Source organism: Lytechinus variegatus, chromosome 8 (assembly GCF_018143015.1).
Source record: "Lytechinus variegatus isolate NC3 chromosome 8, Lvar_3.0, whole genome shotgun sequence".
NCBI lineage: Eukaryota > Metazoa > Echinodermata > Echinoidea > Temnopleuroida > Toxopneustidae > Lytechinus > Lytechinus variegatus.
In genome coordinates, this window is record NC_054747.1 from 39073440 (window position 1) to 39101402 (window position 27963).

Sequence of the window (27963 nt, forward strand, 5' to 3'; positions counted from 1 at the left end):
GAAGCCAATTTAACTCTGTTCTTACACTAGCACCGATTAGGTGTTAGAGGCTAGAGTTTGGAAGGCAATCTAACCTGCGTTTCTCAAACTAACACCAGAACCAACACCAAACTCAGATGCTTGAAGCTTGGGCTTTGCTTTGAACACTTAACACCAACTCTGGACCTGAACTTACCCAGTGGATTGAACAAATAAGCAATCCATAAGGGCTCAAATATGGCTTTTAATTAACTGTGATGTAGGCCTACTTTGCTCATTCTGTTCTACTATGAATTAAAAAATCATGCCTTTTTCACAACCAACAGTTACCACTTCTAGGAGTTGACTAGACTCAAAACATATATGGTAATGACTTGGATATTGAATAGCTCCCTCTCTTGGCCAAATATGACTAGACACCATAAAACCACATAGACCATTCACAAAACACTGCTCTTTTGCTCTGTACAATAGAAGTGATACAAATAGATATAAATCATCATACATAACAATCTCATATACATATAAAGTGATAGAGTACTGAACATGTGGAAGAATTATGTGATATCAAATGCATGCTGTGCATAAATGTATATCAAATCAAGAAAGATACATGTACTTATAGTTTATGACATTGATATTGACCTTTCAACATCAACACAAGCGAAAAGACAAAGCAATGATCGTTTGTCACCTAGTGTTAAAATCAAAAGAACACACAAAAAAATTAAATCAACATTTTCAAGTAAATAAGATCTCTAAAGGGCCTAATTACTGCATATCGAAAGAGAATACTTCACAATTATCATTTTTACACTAACAGTATTCACAATTAAAAAAAAAAGATGCATTCGAGCACATGTACTATCCACAATAAAATTCATATTGGTATAACCATTTTTGTAAGAATACATATATGACTGTGTATCACTCTAGGGAAAAAAATGTTTACTAAATTAAATACTATCCAAGTAATTATCAAAGATTATCAAAACATATTTCCAAGTATGAAGCTTATTCAGATTTTATTAGAGTTGAGCACATGTTTTTGAATAAAATAAAACCTTCATCACCATGGATATATTCTTAAATGTAAAATACACATAACGGTATTTTATTAAGTAGCTAAACATGTATGCCAATTGCCTTATAATTAAAGATCATCAAAACATTTTCACCATGTAAGGTTTTCGAGATTATTATAATCAACTAATATTTTTTAACATGATGTATCATTTACTTCACTTCCAACACAATATACATTGAACAATGTATCTTAGAAACAAAATTTTTGTACCAAATACTACAATTGCCACATTTAAATTATTAAGACAGATTTCAGAGCAAAAAAAAACATTTACTTGCAAAGATAACGTTCTATCTGTAACACAATGTACCTTAGAAAACGTTTCTTTTTTCTATTAATACTATACAGTATACAAATTGCCTCATGATTATCTAAACACATTTTTTAGCAAGAGATCATACAAGTGAAGTTCATATTCTGAACAGCAAACAAAACATTAGCCTACTTACAATATATCTTTGAAAAAATTGTCTAGTCACAGCTGAAAATGTTATGGCAAGACGTAAATAATATGTAACAGGTCAAAGAAATGGACTTTGAACATTCATATTGGCATTAAACTTAAAAATTGCAGGAATTCTTACACTTCATAACAAATGGAATTGATTAAGGTTACATGATAAGAGGTTTGGGGGTATTGGAATGACATCAGTCTTAATTCATGAAGGTGATTTTGAAAACCTGATGTTTGTTGTATCAGACCTCATTTAGAGGTTCAATACACACACTAATGTCTACATCACATCATGGAAAAAAAGGGAGGGGGCTCTGGGCTATTTCAGCCCCAAGTTGCCCCCCCCCCCTCCTGAAAACTAAAACAGGGCCCCTGGAATTTCAAATGGTCCAATATGAGCCAATAGAGAGTAGCATTATTCAGTCTGGTGAGCTAAAAAAGTAGCCCCGGAAAGTAAATGATAAATTTTCGCCTGTATCACTTCTCTCCACTTAAGGGTGCATATGTAACTCTGGTAGGTGGAGGATCGAAGGAGACACCGATATCATTTCTAAGTGTCTAAAGGCCACTGCACACCTTACGATTAAATGTAGTCTGCAACCCGTATTGGAATAAAACTTCGTAGAATATGATGCTAATATTGAGACAATGAATATCTTACTGTGTAATGTTCTAAATCATTGTACAAATACCTATATTAAGATTTGTGACTATGCTATCATCCCTATAAGAATAAAAGCGAATATAATATTGGCTACGGTTTGAAAGTAATTAGGTCTTTAATAAAAAAGAAAAAGATTGGCAATCATCCAAAATTGTAACAGATCTCAGTTATTTAATCTTTAAATCAAATAAAAAGATGCTTTTCATTTACTTTGTCGACAATGACCAAAATGTGATTTGTTGCAAAATCGGAATGAAGGCTAGTCGCAAGGTGTGCGGTGGCCTTTACAGCATATCAGGCTATTCATAGTATTCTAATCCATGTACTAATAACGTTTGCATAACTGCTCCCCATCTTTGGTTTTATGGTTTTAGTAGTTGGAGTTAGAAAACCCGGATCTTGTTTCTTGGCGTCTGGTCCAGATCATCATCAAGAAGAAGAACACCCTATGAATGAAATAAACATTTATCTCAAGGTGCGATCTTAAAGAGAAATTCCAGTAGTTGCAGTAAACACCGATTTCATGAGAAAGTCTGTAAAACAAGGCTTAATTGTCTGTAAATCATCGAGGATCTCGATCTGGTAGTTACATAAACTGAACTTTGTGAAATCTTGAAATCTACGCTGAAAAATGTTCACACTGAAGATCACCAACACAGATAGGCACACGTGGGACAGTGTATTGTTATTGCTGGAATAAAGACCCGGCGGAAGTGACCGAATCCGCGCTTATTTTGCTTATTTCTCAGCAATTACACAATTTCTTCCAGAATCCTTTGGCACATATTTTTTATTCATACAAACAGACACTTGGGTTATATTAGATTCTGTAAAAAGTCATTTTGCGATCGTTACCAAAACTGGAAATTTATCTTTAAAGAGGGGAGTTTGCTAATTCAGCTCATAATAGCCTTTAATTGGTATATTGTAAAGAAAAGCTTTGTGGGTATACAGTACAATGGGATGCACACATCACGATTGTGTATGTGTGTGTGTATGAACAATAGACTTTATACACTTTGTGTGTATTGTAAATAGAATGTGACTTGAGTCAAAGTTGGCAACTTTGACTCAAGTCACATTCTATTTACAATACACACAAAGCAATCAAAGAGTTCAAGATGAAGTGAATAATAGAACTTGAGTAAGGGAGATTATCTTCATCCTCACAGTAGTTCTGACTTTAACCCCTAGTTGACTTGGGGTGGGGGAGGGGGCAATTTGAACATCCACACCCTACCCCTGTACAAATTGCAACTATGTTGCCATGCAAAACTTTGGTTACTTCGTCGCTTGCCAATTTTATTTTTTGAAATCTTGGAACCATTTTGATCAAAATCAGGCAAAAAATGTATAATTTTTTCATTTAGATTTCTCCATAGGGACTAATGGATGGAACTACTGAAGATTGCTACAAAAGGGCAATTTACTGGTTTAAAACAACATTTTAAAAGAATAAAGCAAAAAGTAGGATGACTGTAAACTCAACAAACAAAACAAAGAGAGCTAATGCTGAGATGAACCATGATTTGGTTCACTTGATTTCTTCACCGGGACTAGTGATGGAACTGATCATAGTGGATGGCTACAAATTGGTGCCTTTTACTGGGTCTAAAACAACATATTAACCCAGAGATGCCAAGTTCAAAGACCAGCTATGCGTGAGATTTTCTGTGAATCTGAGTGAGATCACAGACATCGTGTACAATGTATATGGGGATAGGCTGTGATAGTTGCGCGAGACAGCAATTTGAGGGGATGAACAAGAGTCCAAAATGCTTGAGTCTCACGCAGAATGCGTGAGACTTGGTAGCTCTGATTAACCCATTGAAGACTGAATGATTTTGCTCTAACGCAAGTTTTCATAGGCTCAAGCCGCAGATATGCGTTCTCAGTCTCCAGCGGGTTAACAGATTAAAGCAAGGAGCAGGGTGGCTGTACAATATACTCACCACGAATGAAACGAAGAGAGCTAACGCTGAGATGAAGTGCCATGTGTCGTGTCCATCATAAAACCCCATTATAGTACAGTCAGCGTTTAGTTCCCTGGATTGAGCTGCCGAATACTGGGATTTCAAGGACAAAAACCAAACCATGATTTGAGGTACTGGTTATACATGCAACAAGTGTGTGTAATTATTCTAACGCCTTGGCAAAATGATGTGTATTCCATGGTTTATAAGATAGTTATGTGGATCCTTCTTGTTGATAAAGGATCCTCATCTCAGAACCATGACAGGTCACTGGAACCAGTCATCAGTACGAGATAGTCATTAGTATACATGTAGTTTACTGTTAGCTAGAGTAAATTACTTGTTATGTGATAGACTTCAGTCAATCATATTATTAGGATCTAAATCACCATTTTAAAATCCACCGAAGATAGTAAAGTAAATATCAAGTCAGTGTAGACTTCAGGATGTCGCTGATGGAGAAAAGTATATCTCAGAGATGTATCCAGGCGGAATGGCGCAAGGGACACAAGGCTCCTCTATACATGTATCTTCAGAATCACCCATTGAACATACAATTTACTGCAAATGTAGATAATTCTAAGAACACAAGTCATCTGTCCCACTTTATTTGGATAAGCTTAAAGGAAAATGAAACCTTTGGAACAAGAAAGCTTGTGTGAAAACAGAAAAATCAAAGAAACAGATCAATGAAAGTTTGAGAAATCAGACAAAATAATGAAAAAGTTATGAGCATTTGAAAATTGTGATCACTAATGCTATGGAGATCCTCCCATTGGCAATGCGACAAAGATGTGTGATGTCACTTGTGAACATCTCTTCTATTACTTTGGTATATATTTCACTTAAACTGCCTCTTTTATCACATCTATTAATAGATCATGTATTCTTTCAAGAGGGGCGCATGTGATGCAGATTTTCAAAGAATTCATTATGGATAAAGAGTTTGTATCACCATAAGAAAGAGCATTGCCAATGGGAGGATCTCCATAGGATTAGTGATCGCAATATTCAAATGCTCATAACTTTCTCATTATTTGTCCGATTTTTCTCAAACTTTCTTTGTTCTTATTCTTTGATTTTTCTGTTTCCACAGAAACCCACTTGTTTCATACATGTAGGTTTCATTTCCCTTTAATCTTTGTTGATATACATGTATGATGGAACACATTACCTGCCAACCAGTGTTCTTGATCTGGAAGAAATAAAGAGCTGCTGCCCAAAGAAAGAGCGTCAGTGTTATAAGAATGATAACAACCAGGAGGATCTTCTCTCGACAAATAAGCTGTGGGAAAAAGTTCAAAGAGCAACAAACCTTGGGTTAACAAATTAATAGAGTAATTATAGTGAAAGCCTATATTAGCTGATATGGTCTCGACATATAATGGATATTCATCATAAAATCAACATTTTATGCTACAATGTATAATCCATGTGCATTGATTTTTTTTTGTCAGAGAACACATGATATATTAAATTCACATAAAATGATGGATTTTCATCATCAAATCAAGTTTTTATGCTACAATATATGGGCCAAGTGTGTTGATTGTTTAGTCAGAGCACATATTATGTTATATTAAATTCACTTGAAGGTCCCCCACCCATTAGAAATTACCCTACAAAAACAACACATAAATCAAATTAGTCTATACTAAAATGAAGCTCATTTGGTGACTTTGGAAAAATAAAGATTGAAGGATTAAAGATAAAAGTGCAAATCTTTCGCTACTTACTTTCATAATAAAGTAGAATGAAAGATATAGGAGCATGTTAACTATCATGATGGCAAGAAGATAGGAGGCAAAGTCCATCGGTTGGGTCACGAGTCCTAGAATACTCCTGAAAGAAATGACAAAGGACGATATTCAGGTAACATCAAAGGATACCTAAAGAGCTCAACATCCCATATGATCATATAAAATTCACACACATGCATGAATTGATTCTCACACTGTAGATATACACTTGTACCCATGAATTCAATAACAGCAAAACCATTATCATCATCATCATCATGACCATCATCATCATCTTCATTATCATCAATATCATCATCACCATCATCATCAATCACTAAAAGGTAAACTACAAATCAACAATCAACTTACAATGCTAGATTGACTACGATTCCAACAGTAAGAAGAGCTATTCTGGTCTGTAAAATAAAACGATGGAAGAAAATACAATTCAATGTAACTGATTCATACAAGGAAATGATTACCAAATCTCTGGTAAAACACATTTCTTGTAGTGATGACCTTAATAATATGCAACATTAAAAAAGCACTTACTACAAATGTTTTTAAGAGCTGCAAACTATTACCCCAGCTTTAGCACGGCTACCCTGATTGGGCGCCCCAGCATTCAAGGAAATCCTTCTTAACGGGTAACCATTTACTACACCAGGGTGAAGAGTGGCAATTATAAAGGCCTGTCCAAAGGATATGAGTGCTACGGTGGGATTTGAACCCTGGACCTTTAAAAGACATTGTGTTCCTGAATGACTACATGGTCAATGAGATTTTTTTAAGAGTGAAATTTGCATCATCCATTATTCTCAACATTACTCCTCATCTCTAGTCTCTACATTACAATTTAGATGAGGTGGACCACAATTTCAGATTGATTTGAATCAATTAAAAAATCAATTCCAACTATTTGTAATGCCTGGCCCTGAAGGTGATTTATTCCGGGACCTCAAGATAGTTTCATTTTCCACTTGTATATCATAATTCATCATGGGATCTTCAATAAGAACAAATTTGAATTGCATGCATCACTTTCATGCCAATGTAAAGCAAAAATCTTAAACAATGTTTCTGGCTTAAATGTTCCTGACAAAAACCAAATTCCCTGGTGAATTTGAATCAAAGTCAAGTGCTCTGACTAGTGAATCACTTGACTATATTTAACAACTATGTTCCGGCCGGCCGGCCGTGACTAAGAGCTGGTAGACGTTCGGAAAGACCACCAAAGTTTTAAAGAGTGCATTGGGATGGAGGACGGAAAGGAGACAGTGAGGGGTTCTATGGAAAGTGAAGGTAGTGAAGATTGAATGAAATATAGAGAATATTAGGGTTGTTTGAGGTGGGAAGGAAGGGGCGAGGAAGGAGATACAGGGTGGGGGGCAGGGATGTGAATGGGAGATGGAAGATATGAGGAAAACACTGGTGGAGGGGAATAAGATGAGGAAGAAAGGAAGGAGGAGAAGGAGGGGGGTGGAGGAGGGGCCCGGGGGGGGGGGGGTCTCATGAAATAAGGCATACAGAGATGTGCCCCTGGAATAGGTTGCCGTTTTGGAAGAAATCCTTAAACATGGGGTATGGTTTTATGATGGAAAATCCCTAAACATGGCCCAATTTTTAGAAACTGGCCTTAAACATGGGTCCATATTCTTCTCTAATGTCTTAAGGGCAAATACGAAATGCAAAATGACCTTACATTTTGGGTGATAACCTTTTTTTTTCCTTGTCAAATTTTCCAAGGGAAAATGTGCCCCCCCCCCTTTGAAAAATCCTGGATCCGCCCCTGTAATAAATCCCTAATAATGGGTAATTTTTTATAGCCAAAATGACCCATTAATATGGGTATGGGTCTTGAACCTTAAGCCGCACACCCCCATCCAAACCAAATGTAAGTACACCCCCCCCCCCCCCCCCCCCGAGGGGCAGAGGAGGAAGATAAGAAAGAAGAGAATGTGTAGGAGTGGAAAAGATGAATGAAGAGAGGAGACAGCAGAAGAGGAAGATGAGAAAGAACAGAAGCAAGAAGAGATAAAGAGGGAGTAAAAACAAGGTAAGGAAAGGGGGGGGGGGTTGAAAGAGAGGAGGTGGAATAGGATGTTGTGATAAGGAATGATGGGATGGTTGGAGGAGGGAAAAGATAAGAAGTAGCAGCAAGTAGAGTAAGAGGTGTGGGGTGAAAATATTACATTATAGCTATTATGGAGGATGCACAAGACTTAGAAGGAAGTAAATTCCTGGGGTGGAGGAGTGGGTCGGGGAGAAACAATGTATAAACCTAAATCTGAATTCCAAATGAAGTACAGAAAGCACAGATAGATTATTTGGATCTGGGGACCTTTCATGACTAAAGAATGTAAGGGAGTGAGCGGGTCTCGATACACCTCAAGAGACTCAACCACAAAGAAGAAAATAGAAATAGAATTTGAACAATGTCTACAACAATATTGAAAAAAAAAGAAACACTTTTTACCAAGATTGTTCAAACTAAAGCGAATAACAATAAGAATATCTTGATTTATGCAGACTGTGTAGATATTAATTGAAAGTGTAAAGGACCCATGGGAAGAGGAGGGAGGGGGGGGGGGCAATGGGGAGCTAAATTTTCCAGAGGGTCCCTGGTTCCTGGTATAAAAAGAAGTGTGTCTTAAGGGGTTTTGGATCAAATGTCGCCCCTGGGCAGCTCAACTAGGCAAATATCATCAAGATTAAGGAAATCCATCCCAACGGCTTTTCTTGCTGATGACATATCGGACGAGACCGGATACACACTCCATTGGCGCATGTGTCATCAAGAGCCATGGGTCTGGTTATTCTTGAATGTACAATTCTTCTCTCTCCCACTCCTCAAAAAGTATTTTATTTTCACTTTTGTTGCATTGAACTCTCCTAAAGCGTTTTAAGTTTGAAATTCATCTTGTGTCTCCTTTGCGTCAATCTTTCTTCTTGGGTGGTATTATCATAACAATGGAAAACTTAAACCTAGGTCAACACTGGGTTAACTTACACCACATTTTCATTTGGTACCAGTCATCACTTCATTCAAACTTATGTGAGAAAATTCTGGGCGACTATATCTGGGCAATAGACTAGCACATAAGTTATGCATTTAACTATTAGAGATATACATGTAGATTACCATAGATTCAAATGTATTTATGACAATATTTTTTCTTCTTTTCTTAGATATGCATATACATTGTAATATTACAAATTAAAGTTAGTCTTATTTACATACCGGATGAGTTGGCCTTGCACATGTGAATATATCTGACTTGCAAACTAGGAATGTTCTTTTGAAAACACCACCATCTGAAAACAACAAAAAACAAAGAGAAGAAAAGAAAAGGGAAATATCATTGTCATATTAAATAATGGTAGCTTGAGTTGTCTACAGGCATCAAATGAATAAACTATAATTTTAAGAAATCGTTTCTCTTGCCTAGGCGGAGAATGTTGTCTTTGTTTTTAACCATTTGATCCTGTTGCGCAGAGTGTCACTTCTGGAGAGTGTTTCATGAAAGGACTTGTCAGATGTTTTATCCGACAAGTCCTCTTTTATCCGACAGTTACCATAGTAACAGTGCCTCTCAGCCAATCGAATCAAGGAAAATTGTCAGATCTGACAATTTGTCAGACAAAAATATTGATGAAACGCTCCCCTGATGTGCACAAGACAGCAAACTGTCACTGGGGAGAAGCAACTGGCTCTACACATCTGTTTCGCTTTAGAACGTGTTTTCTTCATATCAAAGAATTCCCTGGCAGTTTTTCTTAAGAAAAGACTGCAGCGTCAATAAAAAGAAAGCGGAGACTACTGGGAAATGAAAAGGTAAAAGCGGTGGATTCTTTCAGATATTTCACATTGTTTGGAAGGGAGCTCAGCTGAGTGGGGATTCCTTTACATTTATTTTATATAACAAAACCTTACGCACATCAGGGACATGTAATACAAGGCTTACTACTAAATCATAAAACCAATTTTCAGTCGATTAAAATGACCACAAAGTACAAACAACCGTGAAAATTAGTCGCCAAGCTTCCCAGTAACGAACCCTGGAAGAGAAAAGAAAGATACTGCTGCGCAAAAGTACAACGACATCAAAATTAAGGAACTCCTTTAACTGACCTCCCATGACCACTTCAGCCGATGCAACAGCTGGGGCGCAACGTGCATCTGCACATCCTCAAGCATCAAAGACAACATTGCTTAGCATTGGCTAAAGTGTCCCATCCATATCCTTCTCTTACATAGCTACTGGGTACAAATTACAGGAAACTATTCATCTAGAGATAGCATCAGACACCCGAGGCCAAAATTTCAGAATGAATCGCAGACGGAAATCAAAAACATTTTTGCATCATCATCGTCTGAACCTTATTCAACCTCGTCATTTTTCTGGCACGGTTGAACACTTCTTTATTATCTAAAGGGCATCTACTGTATGGTTGACTAAAATAAATGTATTGACATTCAAATGATTGTTATAGGTTCACACTCCAATAGGTTAATGACCTTTAGATATTACCAATGGTAATCAGCAAGAAATCACAAAGTCATATTGCTTATCGTCGCTTGGATGTTAAAATCGTGTATCTCAAAGAACTTTTGGCTAATTCGAGAGTAGTCCAGTAAAAAGCTGTATTTTTAAAATATTGCAATGGTTGAAACCTAATATTGTCTGAAAATAGTCTTCTAATTCACAAAGAGAAATCTTTCTAGATGAAAGAAGGTTCCTACTTTAATATGACAGGGCTCTTTTCCTTTAATAGTTGTCCTTGATTTTTTTTAGATACAAGGTTTGAACAGCCGAGATACGCCAAATGCAATGCGAGTTGCTGTACTGTAAATGATAAATGGCACAATATAAAAGTTAACGAGTCATTGTACACTCTTAATTGCATGGATTCAAAATAAATTAAGGGCCATGTCTTACAAAGAATCACGATTGATCAAATCAATTGTAACCCTATGAACTCCATCAGTGCCATCATTTTTCTCTACAGGAAATTTGCAAAATGTCTTTTGTAAACAAAGGAGAACACACCAAATTGTCAAGAAATTAATAAACTTATGGATATACATTCATATCAAGAAATTTTTTTAACAAAAAGGCATTTTATATGTTGAATTTCCTGGCTTTCCATAGTTGCGATTGACCGGATCAATCGCAACTCCCTGTAAGACGGGCCGCAGATCCTCAAATCTGTCAAACTCTTGGATGAAAAGGAGAATAGATTCCAGAAATAAAAGAACATCTTGATCCTGTCAGGGATGAAAACCAGTCATGTATTAATGACAAGACATCTCATCACTTCCCGCAGCCTACACAGAATTCAATGACAGTCCACGCTTTGGGAGGAACTGTCACAAAAGTTACTGTTAACTCAACAAAAACGGCGGAAATCTACCCCTTCCTGCGCTCGTAAAGAACTGTCTCCAACATCATCGCCCACGAACCCAAAGCATTGTGTCATCGCTGACATTAATGTTGCATAACCTGTTTTCGGGGAAGGGGGATAGCGGGCGAGCCGGGAATTCTTTCTGGGGGATTCCGTGGAACTGGTCCAATGGATTCTAAGGCATCTTGAAAGATTCACAAGGTCCCAGGTTCATGAAGGATCTTGTCTGTTGCCCTTTGGTAGACAGAGATTTCTTTGCGGTTGAGTCACAGCGCGTGGGTTGCGACAGAACCCAGTTACATGCTTGTTTTAGGAATTGAGGTAGACATGAGCGTGGGCAGCAATTCACCGGTGGGGTTAACTCATCAGTTAAGGAGAAAAATTGGAATACAAATGAAGAAAGCATGGTTTACTTTTACAATTCTCTCTCTTGTCTACTACAAACTATGAATATATTGAAGAATTGTTAAAGTAATAGAGGAATGATACATATTCAGATATTGTCCACTCACACCTATAAGACAGACCATGTCATAAAATATAGGAATGGCATAATGAAAGGAAAAAAAATAAAATAAAATACAGTTAAAAGCTGCTTTGCTCCCTTCACTTTTCTTTTCATTTTTTTCCATTTTCTTCTTTTTACAGGCATTTTCCGGGGGAGGGGGGGGGGGGATACCCTTCCCATAGACTGCACTTGTATGCGAGGCATTCGTTGGATGGATATGATGTGTGGTGACAATTAAGGCCATGATGTACCAAAAATGCAGTCAGAATAATATATGTAGAATGGACTTTAATATACATGAATACTAAGAAAACATTTTATTCAAATAGCATCCCTGCTACATTAAGTGGGGCCATAGTCCAATATGTGAACACACTATGTAAAAGCCTCCACAGTGTGAAATCATCTTCACACTGCTCAATTTGAGCATTTTAACAGTGTGAATTACATTGTCACAGTGTGTTCACACTGTGGACACACTGTGACAATATATTCTGTCCAGCAGGGTTTGATATAGATCTTTAGAACAAGAGGTGGGAGTGTATTTTTCACACTTTGAGAACTAAAAACAAGGCACACTCTGCCAAACCACTGACTAAACTTAGCTGACACAAAAATCAAGAAAACAATAATGCAACCGGAAGATCGGAACAGGAAATTGAGAAGGTGACTGCGGAAGTAACTGTTTCGCATAATTGGAACGGGTAATCATCGGGTCTCTTTAAGACTTGTAGCTGGTCCCCTACGGTTGGTTGCCAAAACATTGAATCATCGATGTGCTATTTTACCTGCACAAGCTCTGCAATTGAAAGTGGCTTCACCTCGTAATGCTAAGCAACAAATGAAACAAATTGTAAACTGTTCCTTCATACAGGTCCTGCACCTGCTGGTTGAATGTTTAGAATGTTAACATGCTTAAAGTTACAAGGGGCCACGTTAACATACAAAAGGGGTAAAGCCACGTTTCATTTTCAAAAAGGAGAGAATACTATCATACTGTGCCACTCCCAAAAGTATGTTTCTTTTTAACTTTTTGAATTCCTTTCGAATTGCTTAGATTCCTGTCAACATGTTAGTCCTTAATCACTCAACCATTGATAATTTTTTTACTATCACTAAAAAATATTATTAGACAATATAAATGCTGACTAACACAATATTCAATAGTTCTGCTGCCATTTACATTAAGTGTCCAAAATGGTTGAAATTGATTAAGAAAAAATATAGAATCTATAATGCTATGAAAAGGTTCTTTCAGAGTCTACAAAATCATGTGCATAAGTCAAAAGCTGATATGAAATTTCAAACAGGTTTTATTTGTTAATTTGTACATTGGAACATTTTGTTCACCAAGTGACAACGGTAAGTATCATTATTTTGAACCCATGAGTATCAAACACTTATGAAACAGCCAAACTTATAAAGGAGTCCAATCTTCTATTGATTCACAACTCTTGCACTGAAAACAAAAATCATTGATTGAAACCGGATCATAAACTAATTAAAACACCCAAATAAATCTGTCAAGTCCCCCAATCTGTCAGCACATTACCTGAAGTTTAGGATAGCTAATTTGATTTGGCACGTACATGTACATTGTACACAGATAAGACACCCAGACACTCAGGTTAATTAGCAGAGGCCTATTAATTGCCTTTAATCTGACGGAATCTTAACCTCTAGAAACCTTGGAAAGGAAGTCATTCTGGTTGCATTCCTCAAAGCAATCAGATCTACAGATGGTTCAGCTGATATTTTTGTAAAAAGGGAATAAATAATTCTGATCTAATATATTTTCTATACTCTATTTATCTTTTTATTTGGCTTTTTCCTTTTCCTCTTCTTGATATTTATTTTATTTTTACAAATCTTTCCATTTGTATGATATTACTTTTCTGAACATATTATTCATTTCTTAATTCATCTACTCTAACATTTCTAAATCATTTTTGTTTTCTCTCTTCATTATTGTTCTTGTGCCTTTTCCTTTTTTCTTCTTCTTATACTTTTTCTCTCCCCCCCCCCTCCTACTCCTCATTCCCAAATACTAACTACCTTTCATAAACCAGTTGTTTAATCTCTATCCGACAGAAACTAGATACTGGCAAGGAAAAGCCCCTGGTGTCCGGTTGAGGTCTAGGGGCAACCAGTCTAGTCTGGAGACATACACTGGCCGCCTCTCCTGACATAGCACAATACTCAGGATGGCTGCTTCAAAATAGACTTTGACCCTCCTCCCCCCCACCCCCAATAAACTTGCCAAAAAATTCATAGAAATTGAGTAAATGCATGAACAAGGTTAGTTTGATCATCTGTTCAGCACCTTTAATAGAAACATTGCAGGAGTGGTGATAGAAAAGAAGAATATTGAATATTTATATAGCATATTACCTCCAAGTCCATGGTCTTTTAGAATGTTCCATTATCACCTCAGTTAAGTTAGATTACATGGCTTAAAGCATACAAGGATATTCTTCTTGTATCTACATGTATTTTCTTATTCATTGTTAATTATTAATACCCCTTTCATAAACCTATCCTCCAATTAGCTGCCTAAGAGTAATGTGGATAATTCAATAAAAATTGCGTTTATAAACTCCGAAAATAATCCGCACTATTTTTACGAGCGCCCATTCTGAAAAAGGAGGATAATCGCCATGATGCGGTTGCGTTGGAAAAGGGTGACCTTGTGACCGCTCCATGGCAATTATCCGCATTACTTTTGAAATGTGTTCATAAAGTCAAAATCTGGTCCCAATGCTGCTATTATGCAGATAATTGAAGCATCGAAATAATGCGAATAACTCTGGTCCTCCTCCGATTTTACGACCAAATTATGCTGCTATTAGCCGCATAATTGGGTTTATGAAAGGGGTATAAGTCTACTTGTCACTATTACACAACAAATCACAAACTATTTCCCTCCCCCGAGTTACATCTGTACAAGTTGTCTACCAATTAAATGCTTCATTCGGAATAACTTTATTATTGCAAGAAATCTGATTATGACTGTTCAATTAAAAATGCTCTAGAGGAGGTGAGGAGGGCCCTACAATGCGCAAACTCATTGAGATGATAGATGATTGAATTAACAAAGATTAAAGACTTTCCAACGAAAATGCTTTGATATGTAAGCTGGTATTAAAATGGCTGTTTACAAGAAGCAGCTGTACCAAATATGTTCACAGGGGGAATAAGAAGAGCGGAATTTTGGGGTTATGATTGAGATATTCTGAAGTTCACATTCTATGCCCAATGGTCCATATTCTGAATTCGGGTCTGACTCAGGTTTAAAGTTAAGGTTTAAGTATGGATAGCCAATTGTTACATAAATCTTTGACTGTAGAGACTAGAGATATCATATTTCAACTCATTTGGCTCTCAAATCATTCATAATTGTCTAGGAAGTATAAATAGATGATCGTCTTCACCATCGATGAATCAGGAAAGAGCACAGTAAATATGAGAAACAACTTACTAAAATTTTTGACACTTTTGGCTTCCAACAATTTTAGCACAGAGTTAAACCTGACTTCAGAATACGGGCCATATGATATAAATCATTTTAAAATGAATACTTAATGTAACAATGCTCCATAGCCAATCAAAACGAACAATTCCATGCAAATAATAAGCATTGGATGGCAAAGTTAGATAACATAACAATATACTTTCATCCAAGAAGGGGGAAAACAACCAATCCCACTGATTTTCAATAATGGGGAAGATATAGAAAGAATAAAAAGACTAAGGGTGTGTTTATGCTTCCATTGCGAGGACAGAATCTGCGATTTCAAACGTCGATTCAAAACGCCGATCGTAAACGTGGTTCTGGGAGTGCTGTTTATGCTTACATTTTCAAAGCAAATCATGATCTCCAGCTGGCTTTGCATCGTAAAGCGAGGTAAAATTGGGCGCGCCTTTTTTCGAAAGTTTTTTTCCCGATTGTTATTACGTGGAGATAACATGGAGCAATACGACTGTATTTGCCCGCGGATTTTCATCTCACCGGAAGCATGCACCAAATGACGTCATCTAAACACGTTTATGATCGTGGTTCTGTTTATACTTCCCCAGAAAGCCTGATTCTGGTCAAAAGACATTTACAAACGCACCTTTTTGTGAGTTTACGATCAGCGTTTTGAAACAGCGTTTAAATGAAAGTAAGCATGGACGCAACCGTGTTTTGGACTAATCACGTTTGGAAACGCTGATTATGGCCTGAAAAGTGGAAGCATAAACAAAGCCTAAGAAAAAGGAAGATATTAGATTATAAGAACAAGAGATTTGGGTAGTAAAAATCTGTTACCCAAGTTCTTCAAATGCAAACAAAAAGTCACAGGGAGATTGTCTCCTCTCACCTCCAGCCTTCTCCCTTTCAAATGTCCTGGTGAAGCCCCAAGTTTTTTAATTATTGAGGTCCTAAGACCAATTTAAAATGCAAGTTGAGAGTTTTTCTAGAATGATTTTGGTTAAATTCATTTCTATTTAAGGGTAAATTATAGCATTTTGGTTTAAAATCAACTTGATATACATGACAGAAAATGTTATGAAAAAATAACTTCAAATAAAACTTGTTGGGCAATTATTTTTTTCAATCATTCCATCCCCCTCCCCTATTAATATACATAAAAAATATGAAATTAACCAACCTACCCATCCCTTGAAGGAAAAAAAAACAAAAAAACAAAATTGAGAAAAAAATCATTACTCAGTGCATTCAGTTACATGTAAATCAGGATATCATAGCTCTTAATTATATAAGTGGTTTGAATTATCCCATTTAGAAAGGTACATTCAAACCCATATTAATGAACTAACTAGAGGAAAACTAATCAAAGATATAGTCTATTTCTCAATTAAATGCAAACGATTGGAATCATAATAGAATCATGCAGTATAGTCCCCTCTCCCACCCTCCCAAAAAGTTGTTTAAAAAAGCAAAAGACGAAAGCAAATTTCAAGTATTTCCTTTTTCTATCTACAGTACGTGTACTTCAGAAAAACTAAAGACCTTACTCCTAAAAAAAGTTTGATGAACTATAATTGACCTTTTCTTGTCGGTACCTAATATTTTACTACATAAGTGCTTAAAAGAAAAATTATTTTCTTCTTGTTTCTTGGGGCAAATGTTTTAAATTTTATCATATGAGTGACAGATCAGACAACAAGTTAGGCGACTTTCATCATGTGACCTTTTTAATCTCTTCCGGCAACTGGATAAAACTGAAAACAAAAGTCGAGATAATAGAGACTTGGGGTTCAAAAATTCAGCTCGCATCTGCCTCCAATTTCTTAAGGCAAACAAAAGATATCCTAAAATATATCCTGAAGTATTTTGCATATACATACTCTCAAAAAATAATAACCTCTGCCACTAAAAGTTGTATACAAATATGATAGATAACAATTGTTAACAGTTGATTTTGTATTGATGAGTTATAATTATAATCACCTCGTTCTTTGTATTTTCAATACTTTTTAATACAGAAATTGATCATGGTAATTATAATAAATGTGATTTCTAAGGTGCCAAATCTATTTTAATAAAATTCTCAAGGTGCACAGGTGAAAATAGAGAAACAAAACACTATCAAATAAGTCTTCAGTTTTACTTTAAATGCTTTAAATTGACTGGGATTTGATATAAAATATCTGTCTAGATGGGGAATTCCAGAGTGATGACCAAGCATGAACAAAAACTTATGATATATAGGCGTATTATATAAAACAGCGATAGGTTTTAAAAATTTATGGTCAAACCCACAATGCAGAATTTCATCGTTTAAAATACTAGAGTGATGAAATTGTTAAGACTGAAACCGCTTGTTTCAAGACGATCAATCGGAACAAGTTGCAACATCTAAAATCCCACGTGGCAAATTCCCGTTGACACTTGTGCAGAGACAGAGAGTGTGGTAAAATGATGGCATATGTGTTTCACCATAATCACATTTCGTGCAAAAAGTATCATAACCAAAACCACTTGTTTTTGGCTCCATATCAAATCAATTTCAAAGCTTGACATGTGAAACATTCATGAAATGTTAAGTGTTAATCACGCACCATAGGGATCTGTTCACATCCGTTAATTGATGGGAAGTGGGACTAGTGTCACTTGTGTTGTCATACACACATATTTGGTGCAAATTAAAGCACAATTAGTTGTGTTTGGCTTTGGATGAACATCATGTTGTATCAATGTGAAACGCTCTACACTATGAGGAATTTCCTTTGATGCAGAGTTTGGACCCATTTCACGTCAAGAATATAATCCAAGCATCAATTCTGAATAATGTAATAAATATGTATTCCGTTTCCACATTTGTTCGCTCAAAGTAACAACTTATATTTTTTCCCCATTGGGAGCCTAATTTTCAACAAACTCTGCTTTTTATTTAGGCTCCTCACTTTTTTAAATTTTGTAGTGTACCTTATGCTTAAAAACTTATGTTAGATACTTAATTTTATCATTGATACACTACGTTTATTAACACATTTGTTATGTATATTATGATATTTGTTTTAAAAGTGGAATCAATAAATGAAATGAAATGTCTCATACTGAAACACTTTAATTACACTTTCAATTCGAGGGGTGATATTTTCCCCTATCCATGCCAAATTACATTTTTTATTGATAACAAAAAAAATACATCCATGGGCTTATAGACATGGGGGGGGGGGGTAGATAAGTTTGAGGGCAAATGTTGTTAGCTCTATTCATTTGGCTGATGGTATTTATGATGTAGTGTGATTAAATTACATGCAGATGTGCAATCACTAGGTTCTTGGCTTGTTTTAAGGGCCAGGGTTCATTTCACAAAGCATCTTTTCAATGATACATTGCTCTCAGCCAATCAGAAGCAAGGATTTTAATAGCTTGTAACAAAATATTACTGATAAGTAGTATGGCGAAACCCTCCTGATTGTGGATGAATGCAATCCTCCTTCCTCTGTGAAGAGAAACAGTGACTCCGTCCAATGCGCACCCATTTCACATTGATAAAATCAGAAAAGATCAGAATATTACTAGTAAATGAAACTGGCCATCTGTTTATAAAATGTGACCAGATTTCGTGCAAGAGCACAGTCATTGGGTTTTGGCTCTGGTTCAAGTTAATGAATCAGTGTGAAAATCATGATAATTAAATGAAGAATCACACACGCACCTTGCAGGAGCTATTTAAAAAACTACAGAGTGAACTTCTTGCTATTTGCAAAAGAAATAACACTATTTGCACTCATTCCTCGCCAAGTAGCGGCTGAGACGAGACTAGCGGTCGAAGAAGAGAGTTGGCGAGACGTGGGTGAACGTGCGATCGAGCGACTTCAGGCCTTTCCGATTCTGGCGGAGATGTGCATGTATGAATTATTCATGAGCATGCTGATGCGCCAATTTGCATTGTCAATGCTGATGTCATTGGACTGGTACACTTTGCTTCTGTTTTACAGGGTCCATTGATGCAAAGGATATGCTCGCTGTAGGCGGCTACCTCTCAACTAGCAATCGCAAGTCGAAAAGAATAGTTAACATAACATATCCAAGTCAGGTTCCTAAAGGCTCTGTAGCTGAGCTCGCATCTACCATCAACTAGTCTTTTGACAGTCAGTTGCCATTTGAAATAAACATAACTGACACTGAGCTTTTCTTAAAAGCTAGCACTGATTTCAACCGTGATGCTGTTATTAAGATCTAATTATGAAAAGAAAAAATCTACGCACCTTTCGGCATAGATTTTTTGAGAGTGAGGATATGTCTTTGGACTGTAGATTTTTATTCAGATTATTCGGACTTTTTTGTTTCAATTTTTTTTTATCTCATTCTCATTTTTGTTTTATACCTGTACCTACAAATCTTTGATCGATTCTCTGAGGGATCCACACTCAACAAGCCCTGCTTTTTAGTGGATCTCTCCATTTACTCAACTTTATTCTATTCAAAAATATGAAAATACTTACCTGATTTTCTTATTTACGAGATAACTCATACATCTACTTGATTTGCTAGTTCAGCCCTCTGGACTGCCATACCCGAAAAGAACTCCCAAGGATTTAAAAAGCGCGAGCGCGCCCTCTCCCGTTCAGGCTTACTACCCATGATCACCGCGCAATTAGCGTCCATCTTCCTCAACTTTCGCAAGCCCATACGTTGAAACATGTTGCTACGCAAGGCGGAGGGTCGGTGGGAGGGTATCAAGTAGATGTATGAGTTATCTCGTAAATAAGAAAATCAGGTAAGTATTTTCATAATTTACTTCAATAACTCCATACATCTACTTGATTTGCTAGACCAACACGGACTCAAACCGTAGGGAGGCATGTTTTCAATTGTAAGCCTAAGAAAATTTAAAAAACAAAAACAACGAAATTTAGGGAGAGGGGGAAAAAGCCGCAGCTGCTTTAAGCGCCGAAGTAGCAAATCTCGCCTCGCTGGACGGAATGTCCTTCAAGTAGAAAGGAGTGAAGGAGTTAGTTGAGCGCCAAAAGGCGGCCCTCAAAATGTCCTCGAGAGGAATGCCCTGTATACTCAGGAATACTAAGTATCATGGGCCCTCGGCCTAGTGTCAGGAGAACAACATCACCTGCTGACTAGAGCGTAAGAATCAGAATTTGTTGAAAATTTCAACAAGAATCGTGATCGGAAAACTGAAGCTTTTAAGGCTCAGTAAGTGATCAATCGAACAATCTGAGAAGGCGAGATATCTCAGAAGCCTCCGCGTGGGAGAAAGCGCCCAGAATTTGATATCTGTCTCAAATGCGTGAGGGCAGAAAATCTGCAGAATTCTGATAGAGAGCTGTGGCAAAAAGTTACTAGCGGTCCGAAGGGGACCAGGAATGACGGAGAGTAGGGATTTAAGAAGAAAACCACTCGTAAGGCAGTCAAGGGTCGAGAAAGCGACTGAGTGCCATCCTGTTAATAAGGAATGCCGCGGACCTGTTGCCTATGTAGAGTAGAGCAGTCTGGTCAAAACAGCTCAACCGGGCGTGTCAGGGAATCAGCGCGGTACACATCACGACAAAAGCGTGTTAGACCGAGTGATCGAGAGAGAACTCAGGATCCCCTTTCTCCCATACTGGTTGAAGCACCCATCTGAGGGTGCAGTGCCCGCGGTGGAAGAGGTGGCTTGGCTCAAGCCACCATCGCCGAGAGGGCCTGTGAGGCTAGGCTGCGATGGCTGTCCGCTGGGCGGGGGAATCCCTAGCAGCAGCAAGTGTACGCCAGAGGGAGCTGGCAAAAAAAATCTGCCACGATATTACGTGTAAACGACCATCAAGAGATGCTCTAAACGAACAGACATCGCCAGATATGATACCTCAACCGTTACATTCCCAACGGAATCGAATGAGGTAGCAACGGCCCTGTCCTATCAAGTTAGGGACGGAAACTGGCTAAGAGTGTCGAAGTCCTCGCTTGAAGAAACAAGCGAAGGAGACTTGAGGAAGTAATCACAAAATTTCCATCAGTCTGCGGTGAGAACCAGTTGTTTATGAAAACAGTCACAAGGCCTGTTTCTCAGGTGATCGTAAGAGCAAGCACCGCCGGCGCCGGTTGCGGCAGCGTGGAACAGTCCGATATCGGTAAGATAAGGAGCTCCAAAAAGCTGCGGGGGGCGGCAAAAATGACGCCCTAAGCAGCGGGGGATGAGAATCTAAGTTTCTAAAAGAAGAACTCCAGTGAAGTAAATCACTTACATGGAGAGACTCATCCACAGTCGGCCCGAGAGAAGGCGGGTCGTAGTGATCGTGGTTGGTAAGGCATAAGCATACATCCATCCACGGTTACATCATCCTCGGTCGCGCGGTGACCCTGGCCACATGCATTGCATGGGAGGAGGATGAAAGCAGCATGCGAGGCGACTCGAGTGTGCCGAGTGAAAAAAAAAAAATTTCTAAGTAAGAAGACGATTCGACAAGCGGGTACGGTAAAGACATCCACCGTAGACCACTCCGCACAAGGAGGGAACGGCGGAGACGCCCGCAAGTTTGACCCACATAGAGGGCAGTCTATAAGATAGACAGAGCTCGACCGATGGTCTGGCGGTGTACCGTTTGGTGTGAACTCGCCGGCCCGGTACGGTGGGTGTGCCCAGAAAGTAGGCATGGAATGCCGACAGAGAATCCTGGGGCTTTAAACAAGCTTGAACGCAAGTACATAGCCAACAATCTCATGAGATGTACGGCGGTTACTTTCCTCCGAGATGATGTTTACCCAACCGGGAAAGACTCGGGGAACAGCTGTGAATGTCAACAGGAGGGATATCTAGCATATGAAAAGCTGATTCCTTCCACTTATTCGGTGCGGGTGCTGCCGGCGGTGTCCGGGGGGACGACCGTTGATGGCAGCTCGGGCAGGGCTCGTACGAGCCGCCCGAATACGAGACAAATAGGTTAACATAACCATAATGCACCGGGTGGTGAAGGCATAGCGGTTATTAAGCACAGGAGACTTTTTAATCGTCGTGACATTCAGATCCGATATACATACTCATAAGCACGGAGAGCTATGAGATAGTGAGACATACCGCTGAGCAGTGATGGTGCTCATATCAGAGTCGCCCTCTCTTCAGCGGCGATCGCTGGAGAACGGGTGTCTGTACTAGCCCTGACTCTGGCCTTGCAAGGGTAGGAGCTAAGTAAGACAGGGCACCCTTACTTTCGAATAGAAAGTGAGGTTCAGGCCAGAAAACGACGGTCCCGTCGCCTGGGCGGACGGTCCGCGGACGTGATAGGTTGCCCTCTCAAAGCAGCCAAACATTCTCACGAGAGAAGTGTGGCATGCGGTATGTAAGAGATTCATACCTCCAATCTACGGGCCCGCTTAGGGGGAAGAATGGAGAGAGTTACCGCTGAAGGAGTCGTCGCCGTATGTGAGCTTGACGTAGAGGGCGAATTCGGGAGTACCTGCATAATACTCGCCCCCCCCCCCCCTTCCCCTGCCTCTGCCTTCTCGCTAGCCTCGAGAGGCTTGAAAGTTTCGAGACGGCGGTGCCGGAGCCTGGCGCTTCCGGGCAGCAGCAGAGCGGGGGTGGGTTTGCACCCTCGGAGCTGGCGGCTTCCTCGTCGTAGGAGCCGCCTCGTCTAGGGCGACCCCGTCACTCTCCGAGGCCCCAATTCGGCCGATTGAGCTCGGAGCGCCTGAAGAGGCGGGGCAAAAAAATAAGGACTCCCCTGCTTCATCAATACCCCCGCTCGGAGGGTAGATGTGAGGTAGAAACTTGTCAAGCAGCGCCTGAGCACTTACTGAAGGGTCGGCCGCGGGATAGGGGTTGTCCTCGCACTGGCCGCCTTCGAGAGACTCCTCGTAAAGGGAGTCTCGCTCCATGGACTGAACCGGGAGGTTGTCCCCATGACAAGTTTCCTCCCCTGGAGGAGCTCCGAGAGCCGCAGGAGCCGTACGGCCTCTCGGCCGGCTCTCATGAAGACAAGGGAGTCCAGTAAGCACCGGGGTGGCCCCGCGTGTCGGCTGGGACACGTGCTCTGAGATCGACGAAAATGCTGGAAAGCACACGCGATCTTGAGGCACCCGGTTAGTCGGTGCACTGGCTGGCGATTTAACAGAATCGCTCGAGGATTTCCCGGGTGTCTGGTGGTTATTGCCCACTTGTCTCGCTTGATGCTCAGGGGCATCAGCGGGGTGAGTAGACGTCGAGGGTGGGGTGAACCCGCACTACTCGAAAGCAGAATGTAGCAGCATGAATAGCTGTGACATCTGACCACCGACACAAGGGTCTGAAGGAGGGACGCCCATGGCAACAGGGCTGGCCGACCTCACCTTCGACCTCTTCTTCTTCGCGGCCTCCGCCGGCGTGGCCGGGGCAGAAGAAGGCACAAGAGGCACGGGTGATTTCTTACGATTTGCCGCCCCTGGCAGGGCGGCCGTCAACAACGAAACTTCACCCGAATCTGACGGGGTCAGATTGTGGTCACAGTCTGATGTGTGACGCCTCTCGCGGTAGCAGAATGTAGCAGCATGAATAGCTGTAACATCTGACCACCGACACAAGGGTCTGAAGGAGGAACGCCCATGGCAGCAGGGCTGGCCAACCTCTCCTTCGACCTCTTCTTCTTCTTCTCTTTCTGCGGGCTCCGCCGGCGTGGCCGGGGCAGAAGAAGGCATGAGAGGCACGGGTGATTTCTTACGATTTGCCGCCCCTGGCAGGGCGGCCGCCGACAACGAAACTTCACCCGAATCTGACGGGGTCAGATTGTGGTCACAGCCTGATGTGTGACGCCTCTCGCGGTAGCAGAATATAGCAGCATAACATGTATGACTGTAACATCTGGCCACCGATACAAGGGTCTGAAGGAGGAACGCCCATGGCAACAGGGCTGGCCGACCTCTCCTTCGACCTCTTCTTCTTCTTCTTATTTTGCGGGCTCCGCCGGCGTGGCCGGAGCAGAAGAAGGCACAAGAGGCACGGGTGATCTCTTACGATTTGCCGCCCCTGGCAGGGCGGCCGCCAACAACGAAACTTCACCCGAATCTGACGGGGTCAGATTGTGGTCACAGTCTGATGTGTGACGCCTCTCGCGGTCAGGGGCTGGGCGATCTCTCCCGATGCTGTCAACGGAGGACGACTTATACGGCAGAGATCCTGACCTGTGCCGGGGGGAGAGAACCGCACTCTCCCTCCGGACTTCTGGTGACCCGGTAGCCGGTGGGTCGCATAGCCCTATGGGTGCTGCGGCGGCAGGACCTAGTTTAGGCTTGGAAGCCTTGGCTACCACTTTTTTTTTGTCCGAGACCGTGGCACCACAGTCTCGGCCTTCCTTCTCTTAGCATCCGACCGCAAATTCGGAATGCTGATCGACGCACCCTCATACTCACCGCCGCCGGGCGCTCACCGCGGCGTCCCTCCTACTCGCCTGGAGGCGGCCGACTTCTGTAAACTTGCAATCGGGACGGTCCCCGTGGAGGGCACCAGGTCCTCTGGGGCTGTGTTAGTCCCATTCATCGATACCTCTCTCTACCCTGAAAAAAGAAAAACAAGAATTTTTTTTTTTTTTTTTTTTTTACAAAGATCTCGCTTAGATTAAAAGTGGAGACCGGAGTGGTCTTTCCCTCCTCCTATAAGGAATTTGTTTGAGCAAACAGAACAAATCAAGAGGGGAGGGGTAGGGAGGAAGAAGAACCTAAGAATAGTTTAGGTATCTGCCTGTAAGAAAATAGAAAGGAGGTCGGAGACTTTGAAAAAAGAAACTCCTACAAGGTTCCCCTACTATATTCTCTCTTTTTTTTTTTTTTTTGTTCCCGAAGGAAAAATTCGAAACAAAAATTCAAAAATGAATGCAAGTTCAGAAGAGAACGAAGTTTCCACCTGCGAAGAAACACAAAAACAAGAATTTCAGAGCAGGAAGAAAGGGGATTGAGAGACAAACAATTCCAGATAAGAGAAATTTTACGATAATTTCCAAGAGGAAAAATGTAACCTCCTGTGGAAAGGTAAAGAAATTCAGAACAGGAGGAAGGAGGAACGTCTCTAGTAACGATTCCAAGAGGAAGAACGACACAGTAAATCCTCAAAAAGAAATCGTAGAGCCCGCCTGTCGAAGTAAAAGATATATAAGACTAGGAGGGAAGAGGGAATTGAACGAAGAAAACAATTCCGGGAAAGGTCCAAAAAAATTTCTAACAGGAAGGAGACCCCACCTGTAAAGAACAAAAATTTTTTTTTTTTTTTTTTTTTTTGGGGGGGATTGAATAACCAATCAATCAAGGTATAATTGCGTAAGCCAAATTAAACAATCCCCGAAGCGTCTGTGAATAAAATATTAATCAAGAATTTTATTCAGAACAGAAAGGAAAAGGAATTGAGCTTTAAGATCCGCCTGTGAATAAAATATCAATCAAGAAATTTATTCAGAACAGAAGGAAAAGGAATTGAGCTTTAAGATCCGCCTGTGAATAAAATATCAATCAAGAAATTTATTCAGAACAGAAGGAAAAGGAATTGAGCTTTAAGATCCACCTGTGAATAAAATATCAATCAAGAAATTTATTCAGAACAGAAAGGAAAGAGAATTGAAGAATTAATCAATCAATAATCAATCGAAAATCTTAATAAATCAATTCCAGAAAGCAAGGAAGGCACAGAGTTGGAGATCCCAACCTGCAAAAAGAAATAACAATAACACCCTCGACAACAAAGTGTAAAGGCTGTCTAGAATTTAATTCAAAAACGGCACCAAAAGCCACCACACTTTGAACGTGAAGAACAATAACCATGACAGGTGGTGAAGGCTTGCTGCCACGTAGGCAGGCCAAGCCCGGTGCCTCGCGAACGCGCTAGCGATGCGGCGCGACGAGAACTCAAACGTTAGGAAAACAATTTAAGTGTCACCAAAAACACGCTAAAAAGTCGCGCCAGGCGTAAATTCTGAACACAATCTTACACACAAACGGAAAGATTGAAGTCAAATGGGAAAATGCACAACAGATAAGCAAAAATAATATACCAAAGCTCAAAAAAGATTTGAGCTTTAGGAGACTTATCTGAGCACGTCTTGACAGGTGGCTTGCCAAAAGCAAAAGAGGAAGATGGACGCTAATTGCGCGGTGATCATGGGTAGTAAGCCTGAACGGGAGAGGGCGCGCTCGCGCTTTTTAAATCCTTGGGAGTTCTTTTCGGGTATGGCAGTCCAGAGGGCTGAACTAGCAAATCAAGTAGATGTATGGAGTTATTGAAGTAAATAAAAGAGTTATAAAGGTAGCCTTGCAAATTGTTTTATCAAGAATTGTTTAGTTTGTTCTATTTCCATTGTATATATTGTTATTGGTTAATATGATTATCATTTTATTTTATTTACTGTTTACTATAAACACTCACTTTTCTTGTACAGTAATATTGCTTGCAATGTATATTTATTTGTATTGATTTGTATGGTTATCATTTTATATCTGTGTAATTATTTCCTATGTTGTATCATTGAGTTGATAAAGAAATACACTTGAACTTAAACTTGAAAAGAAATGTATAATGTACATACAATTGATAGAATACCTACCAATTCTGACGGTGCCCATAAAGTAGATTTGTGCACTGAGTCCAAGGCAGGTCAGCATATGAACAAAGAAAAAGACGATGTAGAAGTAAATTGATGCAAAAACCTACAGAAAGGAAAAGAAAATGAATAAAACAAAGATTAATACAGAATATAATATTGAAAAAAAATCTCAGGCAACGATTTTAATTTGGCTTTTAAACTAAAAGTTAGAGTGATTTTATGAAGTTTGCTTATTATAGCCAAAGCATATTTAGCCTAATAGGCAAGGATAATTATTTTCAACATACAAAAATACTGAGGCCATGATAGCTCCCCCTCCCTCCCTCTCCCCTCTTTCTCTTCTCTTCACTTCTCTCTCTCCATCTCTTCCTCTTCCTCTCAATCTCCATCCCCTCTCCCTTTCATACTCTCATCATTCTGTCTCTACATGTACCCCCTTCTCTCTCCCTCTCCCTCTCAGATGTCTCTCCATCCCTCTCCCCCTTCTCCTTTAGGCCTCTCCCTCTCTTTGAATCTAGCTCCTTCCATCCCCCTCCCTCTCTGTTTTCTCATCCCCTCTCCCTATCTCTCTCTCTCCCATACCTCCCCTTCTGCAGACAAGGGATTATTCAACCTCATTTTTGGCACACCCTAGCTACATATCCCTGATTATACCCCTGATCCAGGCCCTCATTCTCTGAATCACTGGGATGAAATTATCTAAATTTGTCACACCCCCTAATTAAAATTATAAGTAGGCATTTAATTGAATCCATATGGGGGTAAGATCACACCTCAAAAGGGGGGCAGGAAGGAAAGGGAGCGGTACAAATATAGTATGTTTATATGCGAATTTGGATACAGTTAGATATATTTGGGAGTTTGCAAGGAATGATTGCCAAATAATTAGAGAAAACATTTAATAATAAATCAAAATGAATGGAAAATGTTATTGTAAGATTATGAGGGTAGCCTGAGCCATAAAATATACGTCACCAACATCAACATATTAAGCCTCATCATCATGGTCATTAACATCATCATCATAGTCGTTGTCATCATCATCATCATCATTATCACATATCAAAATTAACATCATCAATCCAAACTACATTGCACTATTATCATTATAACCATTGCATTGCAATTGTTATCATCTTCA

At 39.6% G+C, this 27963-nt stretch overlaps 1 protein-coding gene across 1 annotated transcript; it reads right to left on the reverse strand.

Moving 5' to 3' along the window:
* Positions 1-26920, reverse strand: LOC121420479 (SID1 transmembrane family member 1-like). The gene is made up of 7 exons (XM_041615129.1): positions 26823-26920; positions 9141-9214; positions 6269-6315; positions 5894-5999; positions 5332-5442; positions 4137-4250; positions 1-2630 (listed from the first exon to the last, which is right to left on the reverse strand). The coding sequence occupies exons 1-7, from the start codon at positions 26878-26880 to the stop codon at positions 2568-2570; spliced, it is 573 nt and encodes a 190-aa protein (XP_041471063.1). The 5' UTR covers positions 26881-26920; the 3' UTR covers positions 1-2567.
* Positions 26921-27963: the final 1043 nt, after the last annotated feature.